General features: G+C 57.7%; 5 protein-coding genes across 5 annotated transcripts; 2 read left to right on the plus strand and 3 right to left on the minus strand.

Moving 5' to 3' along the window:
- The first annotated feature begins 420 nt into the window (after nucleotides 1–420).
- On the plus strand, nucleotides 421–1,982 carry B0T15DRAFT_92390 (uncharacterized protein). The gene is made up of 2 exons (XM_062871458.1): nucleotides 421–1,060; nucleotides 1,135–1,982. Exons 1-2 carry the CDS (start codon nucleotides 471–473, stop codon nucleotides 1,958–1,960), a joined length of 1,416 nt encoding a protein of 471 aa, XP_062723756.1. The 5' UTR covers nucleotides 421–470; the 3' UTR covers nucleotides 1,961–1,982.
- A 913-nt stretch (nucleotides 1,983–2,895) lies between these two features.
- Nucleotides 2,896–4,839, minus strand: B0T15DRAFT_508494 (uncharacterized protein; the record flags this gene model as incomplete). Its single annotated transcript, XM_062867725.1, has 3 exons — nucleotides 2,896–2,982; nucleotides 3,135–4,299; nucleotides 4,358–4,839. The coding sequence occupies 3 exons, from the start codon at nucleotides 4,837–4,839 to the stop codon at nucleotides 2,896–2,898; spliced, it is 1,734 nt and encodes a 577-aa protein (XP_062723757.1).
- A 2,175-nt stretch (nucleotides 4,840–7,014) lies between these two features.
- B0T15DRAFT_391646 (aminotransferase) lies at nucleotides 7,015–8,353 on the plus strand (the record flags this gene model as incomplete). The annotated part of the gene is made up of 2 exons (XM_062864598.1): nucleotides 7,015–8,106; nucleotides 8,180–8,353. The coding sequence occupies 2 exons, from the start codon at nucleotides 7,015–7,017 to the stop codon at nucleotides 8,351–8,353; spliced, it is 1,266 nt and encodes a 421-aa protein (XP_062723758.1).
- Nucleotides 8,354–8,752: 399 nt separating this feature from the next.
- On the minus strand, nucleotides 8,753–10,330 carry B0T15DRAFT_549887 (uncharacterized protein; the record flags this gene model as incomplete). Its single annotated transcript, XM_062870233.1, has 3 exons — nucleotides 9,537–10,330; nucleotides 8,876–9,453; nucleotides 8,753–8,815 (listed from the first exon to the last, which is right to left on the minus strand). The coding sequence occupies exons 1-3, from the start codon at nucleotides 9,988–9,990 to the stop codon at nucleotides 8,753–8,755; spliced, it is 1,095 nt and encodes a 364-aa protein (XP_062723759.1). The 5' UTR covers nucleotides 9,991–10,330.
- A 1,008-nt stretch (nucleotides 10,331–11,338) lies between these two features.
- B0T15DRAFT_523160 (uncharacterized protein) lies at nucleotides 11,339–12,726 on the minus strand. The gene has a single exon (XM_062868672.1). The coding sequence runs from the start codon at nucleotides 12,457–12,459 to the stop codon at nucleotides 11,719–11,721; it is 741 nt and encodes a 246-aa protein (XP_062723760.1). The 5' UTR covers nucleotides 12,460–12,726; the 3' UTR covers nucleotides 11,339–11,718.
- Between the last annotated feature and the right edge of the window lie 288 nt (nucleotides 12,727–13,014).

The raw sequence follows: 13,014 nt of genomic DNA on the forward strand, positions 1-13,014 counted from the left end.
GATGGCGGCTGAATCTGCAACAACACATTCATGCTGTGATCGCCCAAGCACGACATTTGCTTGAGTGGGGGAACCCATTATGGCCGGAAGCCGTGGATGGAGGTAACCCGCAACACATGAGCCGAAATGTTGAATAGGGAGACCCTTGAAAGTTGAGCGTGGGAGACCCTGGATGGTCGCCTTGTTTTCATCCTGTGATCATTTCGAAATCTTCGACGACAGCGATTCGCCGGCGGGTCGAGTCTTCTTCCTCAATTCTCAACATCTTTTTCTTGATTGTATATAGCCGCTCTTCCTCGTGGTTGTGATGAAGAACTTTATCCTATACCTAACTCTCCGGCGTCGACCCAACCCCTGCTGACGACCCTGGTTGCGCCTTCTAGCCCTGCCAGCGCTTCCTACCCAATCCGGGACGCTAACGCCGCGACAGCAAATGATATCGCGGCGTTGCTGAACCCTGAACAGGCGCCATGCAGCACTCGGCAGCCACTCCGACGCAGACCGCCGCCCCTTTCTTTTCGTCGCTTTTTGGCGGCGGCGGCGGCACCATCAACAATCAGGACTCCAAAGCCGAACGGAACGCTCCATCATCACCAACTGGCAAATTGCAACGACCGACTACCTCCGGCGAAGACGTTGCTGGCGACAGTCCCAGGCAGAAACTGTTGCAGAAGGACCGGAAACCCTCGTTTGGCCGCAAACCATCATTCTTTTCGACATCGCCAGGGAAGAGGAAGTTCTCAAACACCGGGCCACCAGTCGATGGCTACTGGGCTGCCCTCGCTGGTAATGCGCGTCGACCCTCGGGCACCATCCAATTCTCCGACAATACCGCGCTTCAACTCCCCGACCCCTCCCCCAGGACCGGCGACGGTTTCTCCAAGATGCTCAGCCGGGGCGCCGTGACGCCGGTATCCGGCTACCCCGTTGGCATGTCAGTCTCGGGCTCTATGCTTAGCGGCGGCAGTGGTGCGCAACCAAGCGAGCTGGGGGCCGTCCACCACCAGATACAAGAGACGGCCAACAAGAGGATATCAACGTTGGAGTACCTGCGCAAAGCGTAAGCGCCCAACCCCATTTTCCAAACCTATTCCTTCTCCCGCGTCTCAAAAAATCGCTAATGACCCAAAGCAGCCACGAAGGGCGCATCTACTGGTTCAACACGCTGCTCTTCGACAAGCCCGACCTACAGCGCATGGCGTACTTCGACCCACGCAAGCTCGGCCGGCGCGCGACGAACTATCTCTTGCTCGGCGTCTCGCTGCCCGCGGTGATCGACCTCAACTCCAGCACGCCCGTCGAGTTCCTCCGCAGCCTCAACACCCTGCTCGCCGAATTCGACACCTTCCAGCAAATCCACTCGGAAAACGGCATCGGCGCCACCTCGCTCACCCGAACCCGCATCCCACAAATGTTCCGCCGCGCCGCCGCGCCCGTCTCCAAGGGCAGGCGGAGCAGCAGCGCGGCCGGGCGCGACGGAGACATGGGAGGAGGAGGAGGAGGCGGAGGAGGAGGCGGGTATCCGCTGGAGCAAGTCGAGAGCAACACCGGCGCCGGCGCCACCTCCACCACCGTCTCCTCCTCTTTCAGTGGTGCGGCAGGGGACTTGGGCCCGCCCGCGGGAAGCGTGATGGCGTTTGGCGCGAGCGAGGTGGATTTGTTGCCGGGGGAGGAGTACACGTACCTGCTGACGCCCACACTACCGTTCGAGCCGGATTTCTTCGAGACGTTCGCCACGCTGTGCGACGTGCTGATTGACACGTACACGCGGCTGCTGAGCCTGCTGCCCACGCCGAGGGATTGCACGGGCTCGGTGGCGGAGCTGTTCACCAAGGCGGACAGCAAGATCAAGAAGCTGTTCATCCAGGGCGTGGTGAGGGAGTTTGAGGAGTCTGGGCGGGCCGGGGTCAAGGCGGAGGTGGCGAATGTGGGCAAGGTAGTTTTGGGTGGGTTGATGTGAGAGCACTTGGGAAGAAGGCGAGGTTGGTCAAGTGGATGGTCCTTTCAGGGCGTGCAATCAGGGGCCAAAAGGAGCCGCCGGCGGCTGATGAGGGGATCATCACGACGAGTCTGTGAAGTCGCTGGCCCATCTATTCCCGGGTGCAGCGGCGAGTAGGAGAAGTTAATGAGCGTTGGGAGGTTATAGAGGAGGAATGGGTCGCTCCCAGGAAGGGATCTATGTGGCTCGGCTGAGCGAACATGCATGGTCTCGAGTTTAATTTGGTGGTTGACGGATATCAGAGAAGCAACCGGCGTTTGGATGGGACGTATGATGGCATGAGAGATATCCCAGCATAGTACATTGCATCATGGTCAATGAATCGCGGCGTGGTTCATTCACTATTTTGCTTGCAGAATGCAAGCTATCTGAGAACTACTAACCTAATAGGATAGCGGCTGTTCATGATGTGCCAAAAGCACCCGTCCAGAGACGCTGCTGACTCGCGGAGAAAAGAAAAGCTGAAAGCTGAGGCTGAAGATCATACATCGCCCATATCTCATATCATGCAACAAATATTTTGAACACCTTGGATGCAGGAGTAATCAGGACAGAACATTAAGGGGAGAAACAGAACAAAAGAGAAGAGAGTGCCGCCGTGGATAGTAGTAGCAGTGTACAATACAAAGGGGAAAAGAAAAAACGGATGGTAAAGGACTCCGTGATGCTACGCTCCTCGGGGGAAAAAATAGACAAAAAAGAAAGGAGGAAAAGAGAAAAGAAAAGTAGGCAATTAAGCCACAATCCCCTGCCGATGATCCTCAGAACGCCGCCTGCTCCTGCGCCCAGACAAATGCAAATGGTTGCTGCTGCTGTTGCTGCTGTGACTGTGACTATGACTATGACTGTGGCTGTGACTGTTGCTTGGACTAGTTCGGGGTCTGTCTGACGTGCTGCTAACTCCCGCTGATGATTTGGACGAATATGATGAGGAAGTAGAAGCTCTGGTGGTCGGTGATGATTCTAGCCTCGGCCTTTCTCTGCTATTTCCTTCCGTTTCTTTTCCTTTCATATCCCTGGATTGGGCCCTGACGAGTCGCAGTCGCGCTGTCGTGGAGCCCGAGCTCGAGCGTGAGCTTGAGCTGGAGGAGCTGTGCAGGCTGCTCGTGCTGAGACTCCTTGACAGTCGGCTCACTGCTTCTTCTGGCTTATCCCTTGAGGGTGAGTCGGAGGAGATGTGGGCCGAACTTCCTTTGCTCGGTTCGTTCACATCTGCCTTCGATGCACCGACTGGGATTGCTACCTGTTTTGATTCCTCTTCTCCCGCTTGCTTCTCTGCTAGCCTTCCGGAGAACGATCCGGATTCCGCCTGATTGGCATCCTTTCTTGCTGATGGCTGAGCTTCCGCTGCCATGGATGCGCTGGTTGCAGCAATTGCGATTTCCGGAACTGAGTTGGGCGCTTTGTTATTGGCCTTCTCGGTGGGAGTAGGGGTAGTTTTGGCTTCATCTGGCCCTGCCACAGAAAGCCGAGCTTGCACGTCGGTGACCTTCGGATTCTCCGCACCCCCCTTTTCCGCTCCGGCTGTCTCGGGCCTGTAAACTACCTTTCTGTCCTGGGCTGACTCCGTCGACGCAACGGATTCTGTTTCTCCCGCCCCCTGACCACATTCCACCCCCGAATCCTCGTCGGAATCGCAGATCTCCGAATCCGCAAACTCTTCATCCACCTTATCCTTGGACGGATCGCTCTCCAGGGGCGCCAGCTTGTCGATGGCCTTGACCTTATCCGCCAGTGAGCCCTCAACAGCTGCCTTGGGCAAAGCAGACGCGGGCGGCGGGCTGGCGGGCTCGTTGCGGTACCGCTCGGCCTCCTCCTGGGCTCTGCGCTCGGCCTCCGCTCTCCACTGGGCCTCTTCCTCCTCGGTCCGCATCCAGTAGCGGCCCATGGCCTTCTGGTTCTCCTGGTGGCGGCGCAGCTTGGTGGGGCTCTGCAGCATCGTCTTGGGGGCGCTCTTTTGCGGGCCCGGGTCGAGCGGCGAGATGTAGGTCACGGTGCTCTTGCTCTTGCGCTTGACGGGGAGGAAGCGCCGGCCTGGGCCAACCTCGACCCGGTGGATCGTGGCTTTGGCGAAGCGGACGGTCGCGCCTGGGGACATGGGTCTGCTCATTGGCGACGTCAGATCGGAGCCCGGTGATGAGGCTGGCGACATGCCTCCTCCCGTCTCCGGGCTGGAAGCAGGCAGTCCTGGGCTCGTCGGCTCGCGGCTCTCCGGATTGACGAACTGCTTTGGCCGCTTGGATCCGTCTGGGCTTGAGACACGCAGAATGGACTTGATGGGAATCGGAGCACTAGCAGACCTAGAGATGTGCGTGTTAGTGTACCGAACGACGGGGTCCCATGACCTTTGCGCTTTACCTTGGCTTGTCTTGAGGTCCTTGCGCGATCCGAGTCTGTGTCGTGTCCTTTCCACCTGAGCCTGGGGAGGCGGTCTCGTTGACCTTCTCTGAGAAGTCATCACTTCCTGTCTTGGAGATTCCCGGAGAAGCTTTCGGATCGGGCGCCATAGAAGTCTTTGCATGTCTCGTCTTAGTACCAGCCCCAGCCTGGCTCGCCGCCGGATTCGAAAGCGAGAAGTTCCGCAATGTGGTGGAACCTCTACGTGCCTTCGGTTTTGTCTCGGTACTAGCGCTATGGCTGTGCCTTCGCCGTTTGGAACTGCCGTTGCCAAGGGATGTCTGAGGTGATTGCGAAGCAGACGAAGACAATGGCGATGTCTTGGAAGCCGTGATCTTGCCATGCAATGCGGCCCACGAAAGAATGGAGGACAGCGAGTCTTTTCTATGCGGCTGGCGGGAGTTCTCAAATCTATGTTTTGGGTCTTTGGCGTCTTTGGACATAGCGATAGCCGGGTCGCGAGGGAAAAGGAGAAGGAAAAGGGGGGTCTTTAGATGACAAGACCATCAAGAATTGTTCTGCCCGGACTAAAGCTACATGGAATTGCCTTGAAAAACAGGACGCAGTTGCTCTCACAAGAGCGACAATTGGTATCATGGACAGACACTGAGGAGTGTGCTGATGAAGCTGAAGCTGACGGGAGTTCGGGCGTGGAGGTTGGGCCACAACTGCAGCACGGCATCGCCAATGAGTGCGGGGCCCAATCACGGCGGCAGGTCCCCATCATGCAGCATTCTGCTCCCGTCGTGCCATCTGGCATCACTCGATGCAAAGTGTTGTTTACTAGTGTGGGGTTGAGATTCAGGTACAGTCTCACCTTCTGTGATTATTTTGAGCGACTCCTCCAAGAAGTCGATGGCGGTCACGCAGACCCAGACTCACAATCTTATCCACGGCGGACGGGCGCGGCTCTTTCTAGGAGAGAATCGTGACACACCCGAGAGAGCAACCACTTCGGAGTTTCTTATTCAGCAGTCCTGGTCCGGCCACGGAGCGGCTTGCCGTCTACAACCACACCAACGGCCACCGAGGTTGGAGCGGTGAGTTGGCAATTGCGTATAGGTGACGGTGCATCGCCGCGTGTCAGCACGCGTGAGGGCACTTGGATGGTCCGGTCTTGTGGACGAGTGACCTTGGCTGTCTTGAGGTAGTTGTTGACGTCTTGGCTCGGGTCCGGAGGGCAATCCGGGATCCACGTGTAACACCGTCCGTCGGCGGCGCCAGAGGAGGCCGGGCCGGCAGTCGAGTTTGGCAGTAGCTCCCGGAAGTTGCGAGCTCGGAGAGCGAGCCTGAGGTTCAAAGTGAAAAAGGAGCGGCCGGTGAGATAGAACCAGCGACGTTCCTGGTGGGAAGAGTAACGGAGAGCGCGTGACGACGGTTCAGCTGACTTGGCCGCCCCCGGTTTCTTGGCGCTCGGCCATTAATATCATGAAAGACCACCGCAAACAAGCACTTGGCGCCGGCCCCCGATCACGGCCGGGTCGCACGGCGGGGGAGCATCGGCCTGACCAGCAGCCGGGTCTAACTTCTGTTCGGAGCGATGAGACTGCGGAGCATGACAGCATGACTGCATTCCAGGAAACTCTTCGTCTCGGCGCGGGGCACAGCGATAAGGGTCTGATTGGGCGGAGAGCGGTCTTTATCACAGCGCTCGCTGTCACGCTTATGAGCGGCTATCTACGGGCCAATTGCTTCAAGATCTGACGTCCGATAAAGGCAATCAACGAGGAAATCCCACCGCTTTTCCGCGCGTTGTGTCGGGTTTCTGTGCATACAAAGTGTAATGGGGTAAATTCAGCTACGCCATAATAAGGGCATCGATTGATCTTGTGATCTCCTCGTCATGTGTCCGAGGGGCAGTAGCTCGAGGTCCAGTACCAAACAAGGCCCGTTTGTGTGAGCCGACTCCACCACCGGGTCGAGGAATCGGGATCTGGTCCGTCCGGGTCCAGAGATAAGTTAGGCCCGGAGTCTCGCCGCCAACTTTGACTCACAAAGCGGGCCTTGTACGATACTGAAACTCGCGTCTCTCGCCAATGTAGTTCAGGCTCCGGTGCTCGGAGTTTGCGGCAGGGTCATACGGTATGTATAGGTCGACTAAGTCCATCTCCACAATATAGCAGTAAACAATGACGGTGTTTCTTCTTCTATGTAACCGGGGGCGGGAGGTCCGACTAACGGACGCTCCGCGGTAAGCTCCGGCACAATCGAGCCGGTATCTCGGCCTTGAGCCGTGTAAGTGCGGTGCGGCAGAAGATTCCACAAGGTCCCTACGCCCTATCGTCGACTCGGTGCAGGTGGGTAAAACTTGGGGGCGTCTCGATTGACCAATCAGTCGGTGGCAAGTAACAGAAACGTCGAAGCCGGTATCCGGGCTCCAGTTCGTCTCAGTAAACTTTTAGACCGAGTTAAAAGTTCAGACCCCCGTGACTCCTCTGAGCGTTCTCTCCCTCCTACTCTACACATACACATACACATACCCATACCCATTCCTTTGTCTGGTGTCCGGGCCATATCTCCTTAATACCTTGTACCTTGCTACTTCCACAACACACACACACACACACTTCCATCTTTTCGGCACCGACTCGAAGATCTCAAGAAAAATAGGTGCCAACATGATCTCTCAAGGCTCCCCCACCGAGGATCTCACCTCGACGGCCATGGAGCAGAAGATCGCTGAGCAGCCGGCGCTCACCAGCAGCAACGGCAACGGCCACCACGCCAACGGCAAAGACAGCCTCGCCGGCCTCGACGCCTCCAAGCTTGTCGTCACGCGGGCTGACCCCAACGCCCGCCAAGTGCCGGACGAAGTCACGGCCACGTCGGGCAACGAGACCATCTGCACCGACCACATGATCACCTGCACCTGGAAAGCGTCGACGGGCTGGGCGGCGCCGGAGCTAAAGCCGTACGGGCCCCTCTCGCTCATGCCGACCGCGTCGGTGCTGCACTACGCGACCGAGTGCTTCGAAGGCCTCAAGGCGTACCGCGGCCACGACGGCCGCCTGCGGCTCTTCCGCCCGGACCTCAACGCCAAGCGCATGCTCATGTCGACGCTGCGCATCTCGCTTCCCGGCTTCGACCCGGTCGAGCTGGAGAAGCTGATCGTGGCGCTGATGGCCGTCGACGGGCCCAAGTGGCTCCCCCGGTCGCGCCCGGGCTCCTACCTGTACCTGCGCCCGGCCGTGATCGGCACGCAGCCGCAGCTGGGCGTGCAGGCGCCCAAGGAGGCGCTGCTCTTCATCACGGCGTCCTTCATGCCGCGCATGGACGCGCCGCCCGGCGGCATGAAGCTGCACACCAACCCGGAGGACATGATCCGCGCGTGGGTCGGCGGGTTCGGCTACGCCAAGGTGGGCGCCAACTACGGGCCCAGCCTGCTGGCCACCAACGAGGCGCGCGAGCGCGGCTTCGGCCAGATCCTGTGGCTGTACGGGCCCGAGGGGTACTGCACCGAGGCTGGCGCGAGCAATTTCTTCGTCGTGTGGCGGACGAAGGGGGAGCAAGGCGGGAAGCTGCAGCTCGTGACCGCGCCGTTGGACGACAAGCTCATCCTGGACGGCGTGACGCGGCGGAGCATCGTGGAGCTGGCGCGGGAGCGGCTGGCGGGCGAGCTGGAGGTGGTCGAGAGGAAATACACGATCGACGAGGTCATTGAGGCGGATAAGGAGGGCCGGCTGGTCGAGGCCTTTGCCGCTGGCACGGCGGTATGTGTTCTGCCTTGTTCTTCGTTTCTAACGTCCATCCAACATGTGAGCGGTTGCTGACGTTTCCTTTCAGTTCTTCGTCTGCCCCGTCTCACAGATCCGACACCGCAACCACGACGTCCACATCCCCATGGTCAAGGGCCATGCTGGTCAATACACATCCAAGCTCAAGGGGTGGGTGGCCGATATCATGTGGGGTAACGAGCCGTCGCATCCTTGGGCTGTTGTGGTGGAAGAGGAGCAGTAAATATGCGATTTGGTACTATTTTCCGTTGCATCGTGCATAGAGTTGAGCGACGGGCTGCAAGAAGAGGTTTCGGGCAGGGCGTTCAGGGAGATCAGGTCATTGAGAAAATGGGACCGTGGCATAGCATATATACCTCAGATTAAGAGGTCACACCTCATGCATATGCATGGGATTACTCAGCCGCCTCTGGCTGATCATAAGAGATGCTCCGTATAACTTGCAGCATCCGAATAGACATTTGATAAACCATTAGCTTGACGCATGCATGGCCTGCGAGGATGAATGCAAGGTGACGGGATGTAACTTTAGACTTCAGAAACAGGCAAGTGAAGTGAAGTTCTGGCAACACAACCCGAGCAAAAAAGCAAGCAAATCATCAGCTCAGATTCCATGACAATCTCACGGCTCGTCAATAGACTGAAAGAAAATGTGCAAGTCAGGCAGGGTGGTCTTCCTGAAGTCCTGTGTTTCCGTTAGCCCTCGCCCCCCCAGACTCAACTCGCTTGCTCTTCACGGACGCACCTTCTCAACATCCTTCATCATCGCCACCGCCTCCTCCCCAATCTCAACAACTTCCTCCTCGGCCTCTACAATCTCCTTCTCGACCACCTCCCTATACCTCCTGAGCATCTCCTCCCCCTCATCACCATCACCATATCCCTCTCCGTCGCCGCCGCCAACACTACCTCCACCCTGTTGTCCCAAAGCAGAAGCAGGATGAACAACCCCCCGTAACAACTTCTGCACCTCGCTCTCAGCAACAGCCCACTCCTTCCACAGCGCCGCCACGTCCCTCTCAAACAGCCGCACCTGCTCCTCCGCGCGGGCGATCAGCTCGCCCACGCTGTTCTCTTCGCAGCGGAGCGCTCCGTCGCCGTCCCCGTCGGCGGCGGCGGCACCACCAACACGCTGCTGCGAGCGGATGCGGAACCTGTCCAGCGGCTGGGTCAGCTTCTTGATGTGGGCCTCCGTGTCGGCCAGAAACGCCTCGTCGTCCTTGACCAGCGACTGCGTCAGCTTGCGGTTCAGGTCGGCGTGTGTCAGGCTGAGGCGCATCGTTGCCTGCTTGTGGAGACTGGTTGCCGTGCGCAGGTAGTGTTCTGCATATGCATACATGGAGCGAAGGTTAGTTTTGAAAGAGGATTATGCGCGGAGTGGTTGGGAATGGTTGGAAGGACAATACCCTTCAGCTGGTTGATCAGGTCTTCTGCATCTGGCGAAGCGGCACGGCGGACTGGCTCCTGCGCTCGAGGGGCGGGTCTGGTAGATCTTGCTGTGTTTGTTGGCTTATCTTGGAAGGCAGCCTCAATGCGCTTGAAGAAAGGGGCAACGGAGGGCTTGGCCGGCGGTCTCTTAGCTGTCGCATTGGCAACGGGCGAGAGGCTGGTGAGTTTCTTAGCTGGCGTTTTGAGGCGCTCGCGGAGGGACTGAAGTGATTTCTCCTTGGACTTCGACTTGTGCTTGTTTGGCGAAGAGGAAGAGGCAACCATGTCCGTGCTGCTGAGGTTTGTTGGTCTCGGAGAAGGGAGGCGGCGAGAACGCTGCTGTTTCGGAGACCCCTTGAGGCTTCGGGCCCGGGTTGTCCGCAGTCTCTCGGTCCATGGTTCAATCGGCGGTGTATCAGTGGATGAACACATGGTGAGGATACAATGAATGTAATTCCAAGTGCGTTGGCGTTGCTGCTGAGCGATGTTGTGAAGTTACACGCAATCCAGACCGGCACCATGCCGTTGTACCGACACTGAAGAATAATCGGCCTTTGTTTGATTGTCAATATCAACCTACTAACCTTAGGATGGCCCGGGACGAGGGGTTGGTTGCCTGGTTATGAACCACGAAGGAAGGCGCGACCGGCTGGTAGTCGTGAGGGTTCAGATTACCTTAGCTCGCCCAACTCGGGGTTCCCATAAGGACTGAACACTGCAGCATTTCGAGAGCCCGTGCTCAAAGCTCTTCGGAAAACGACGTGTATCAACTGGTGCTCCTGTTTTGTCTTCGACGTTCTCTGGTCATGAGTCCGTGGTATACCATCTTCTACTACTGGAATCTGATGACGTGATGCGGCATGATCGAATGACTTCACGTTACGTTTCATGGCACCAATTTGACCCATTGGCGTTGAGTTGGTTGATGAGGCCTGCCCAACCACTCGTACGCATCATATAGGTACGCATCATATAAGACGATGCTCCTCTCCTTTTCAACGATGCCGGTGACGTGGCTCGGGATAGGTCATAGAGCTGGTTTCCGTTCGGTACCCATAACTGACAGGCCAGTATTTAGGGCTTTCCCGCGGCGTTTTGGACCTGTCAGATGCCATGGAGCACATTGGACCGTCCAGGCTGGCGAGCTCTGCCGTATAGACGTTGATTTGGAAACCCTACGTCTCGCTTGTCGCCGATGGTTGATGAATTTTGGCTTATACCAGTTCTCAGAGTGTCCACACGCCTCTCACCAGCCTTGGTCTGCGGTTGGGAGATACGTCAACAACCATAGGTGGCTCTCTAGACGACTGAGACGGTGACGGTGTTTCGAACCTCACTCTTGGACTCGCCGGCGCTGCCGGAGGAGACTGATGAGGTTCTGGACTTGCAGGCGGCTCTGGGGTCGCCGGATGCTCTGCCATGGCTGATGGCCCTGCACTAGTACTTGGCGGTTGTGTTGAAGTTGAAGGCGCCGAGCTGGGAGGCGGGTCTGGAACGGGAGACTGAGCTGAGGAAGCCGCTGGAGGAGTATCTGGAGGAGTATCTGGTGGAGGAGAAAGAGCCGGAAACGAAGCTGGAGAGGGAGCAAGAGACGGAGCAGGTGATGGAGCAGGAGAAGGGGCAGGAGAAGGACCTGGTGAGGGACCTGGCGAAGGGCCTGGAGAAGGAGCTAACGACGGAGCCGAAGACGGAGCCGGAGACGGGCTCGGAGACGGTACTGGAGGTCGAACCGGACGAGCGATGGGGGGAGAAAAATGAGCAGGGGAAGGGGGAGCACGAAGAAGCCGTGGGCTAGAGCACATCGTAAGTCTTGTCTTCTGTCCAACTACCCTCGTGTATCTAAGGCAGTGACTGACCTGGCGATTCTCACGGGGTAATCCCCCCACCAATACATCGACGAGGCAGTGGGGTCTATGTCGCCGGTACCATTACTGCCCCTGCCGCCATTGGTATTGCTCTCTCTGTCGTTGCCAGGAGAGTCGTTTCTCCGATCATACAGGAACGCCAGAATTATCCCAATGACAATGCCAAGGGGGATCAACTGCGCAGCCGTGTTCACCTGGTTAACGGCAGCCGAAATTCCGTTCCACTCGATGGTCAGTTCAATAGCAGCCACTAGAAGGCTTGCAACGGTTAGACCACCGAAGGTTTGGACCTCTTTTATGACGGCATTGGGCAAGGGGCTGCAATGGTCAGCTTGGAGCACCGGGCTAGCAAGAACCGCGGGAGTAGCAGGGGGACCCGCCTGCATCCCTTTACATACTTGGCTCTCCTTCGACGTCTCGCCCTCCTCCTCCTGATGACTCCCGCCTTCATAGCACCGATGATCAACGCTCCTAGAAGGACTCCCAGCATAAACAGGCCGTTTGTAGCCCGGAACCCGCCACTATGCATCTCGACGGGGCCGAAAATGAAGCCGACCTGCTGCGGCGGCTCACACGGACAGCACCCGCTCGGATTTCTCAAGTTACGGTCGATGGATGTCGACTCAACGCCAGAAGCCCAGAACCACAGTTGAAGACTGACTATGATGAGCACAAACAGGAACCGGATCACTCCACCGATACCGAAGCTACTACGCCGGGTCCCTGAGCCCCAGTCCGGGCGGATCCAGCCCACCAGGTGCCTTACGTTGCGAGGGACGAGGAGGTAGATCCCTGTCGAAAGAAGTAGCAGTGCGATATAGACCTCGACGGCAAAGAGATACCCATCTGACAGGGCCAAAGCCAGGCCGATAAAGACGGCAAGGGCTAGAATCAGCTCGGCGGCCCGAGGCACTCCAGCATGATCCTCATGCCATCGCTCGGCGAGCGGGATAAAAAACCAAAGGAGGTAGAACGAGACACGGATGCCGAGGCCGTAGAGGTTCGGGCTACCTTGGATGGTGCACACGGTGGACATAATGGGCTCCTGGGTATCGTCGCATTGTCTTGATGTCCAGAGTCCGGTATGGCATGTGATGGACGAGGATGTACAGTTTCAGACAGGCACGAAGAGAGAGAGAAATGGGATCTAGGGGGGTTGGTGGGATGGAAGAGCCAGCAACCCGCCATGTCTGCGCAACATCTCACGAAGGCAAAAATTCGAGAGAGACCGGGACTGCAGTGGTTTGCATGATTGCGTGCAACTGGCCTTGGTCTACCATCAGAAGAGCGCCCACGTAGCCGGACCGTTGAGATGAGCTCGTACCTGCACGACCGTGTCTTCCGTCCGGGGCAGTCAGCCGCTTGCTTTGGGACAACTGGTGGCGGAGGATATTCTCGCTGCTCTTGTCCAACCTGTCACGCCAGTCACACAGCAGCCGAGCTTCTCCTGCACAACCCAAGCCCGGCTTTGAGCCCACCTAGGTAGGAGGATCCTGATGCCCGTGTCATGAAACGAGAAATTTGGTATCATTCAGCAGTATGACTGACAATGGCCCAACGCCGGTTCCCAGGCCCCCTACCAACACCCAAC

The sequence above is a fragment of the Chaetomium strumarium genome (genome assembly GCF_033439665.1).
Source record: "Chaetomium strumarium strain CBS 333.67 chromosome Unknown B0T15scaffold_2, whole genome shotgun sequence".
NCBI classification, from domain to species: Eukaryota; Fungi; Ascomycota; class Sordariomycetes; order Sordariales; family Chaetomiaceae; genus Chaetomium; species Chaetomium strumarium.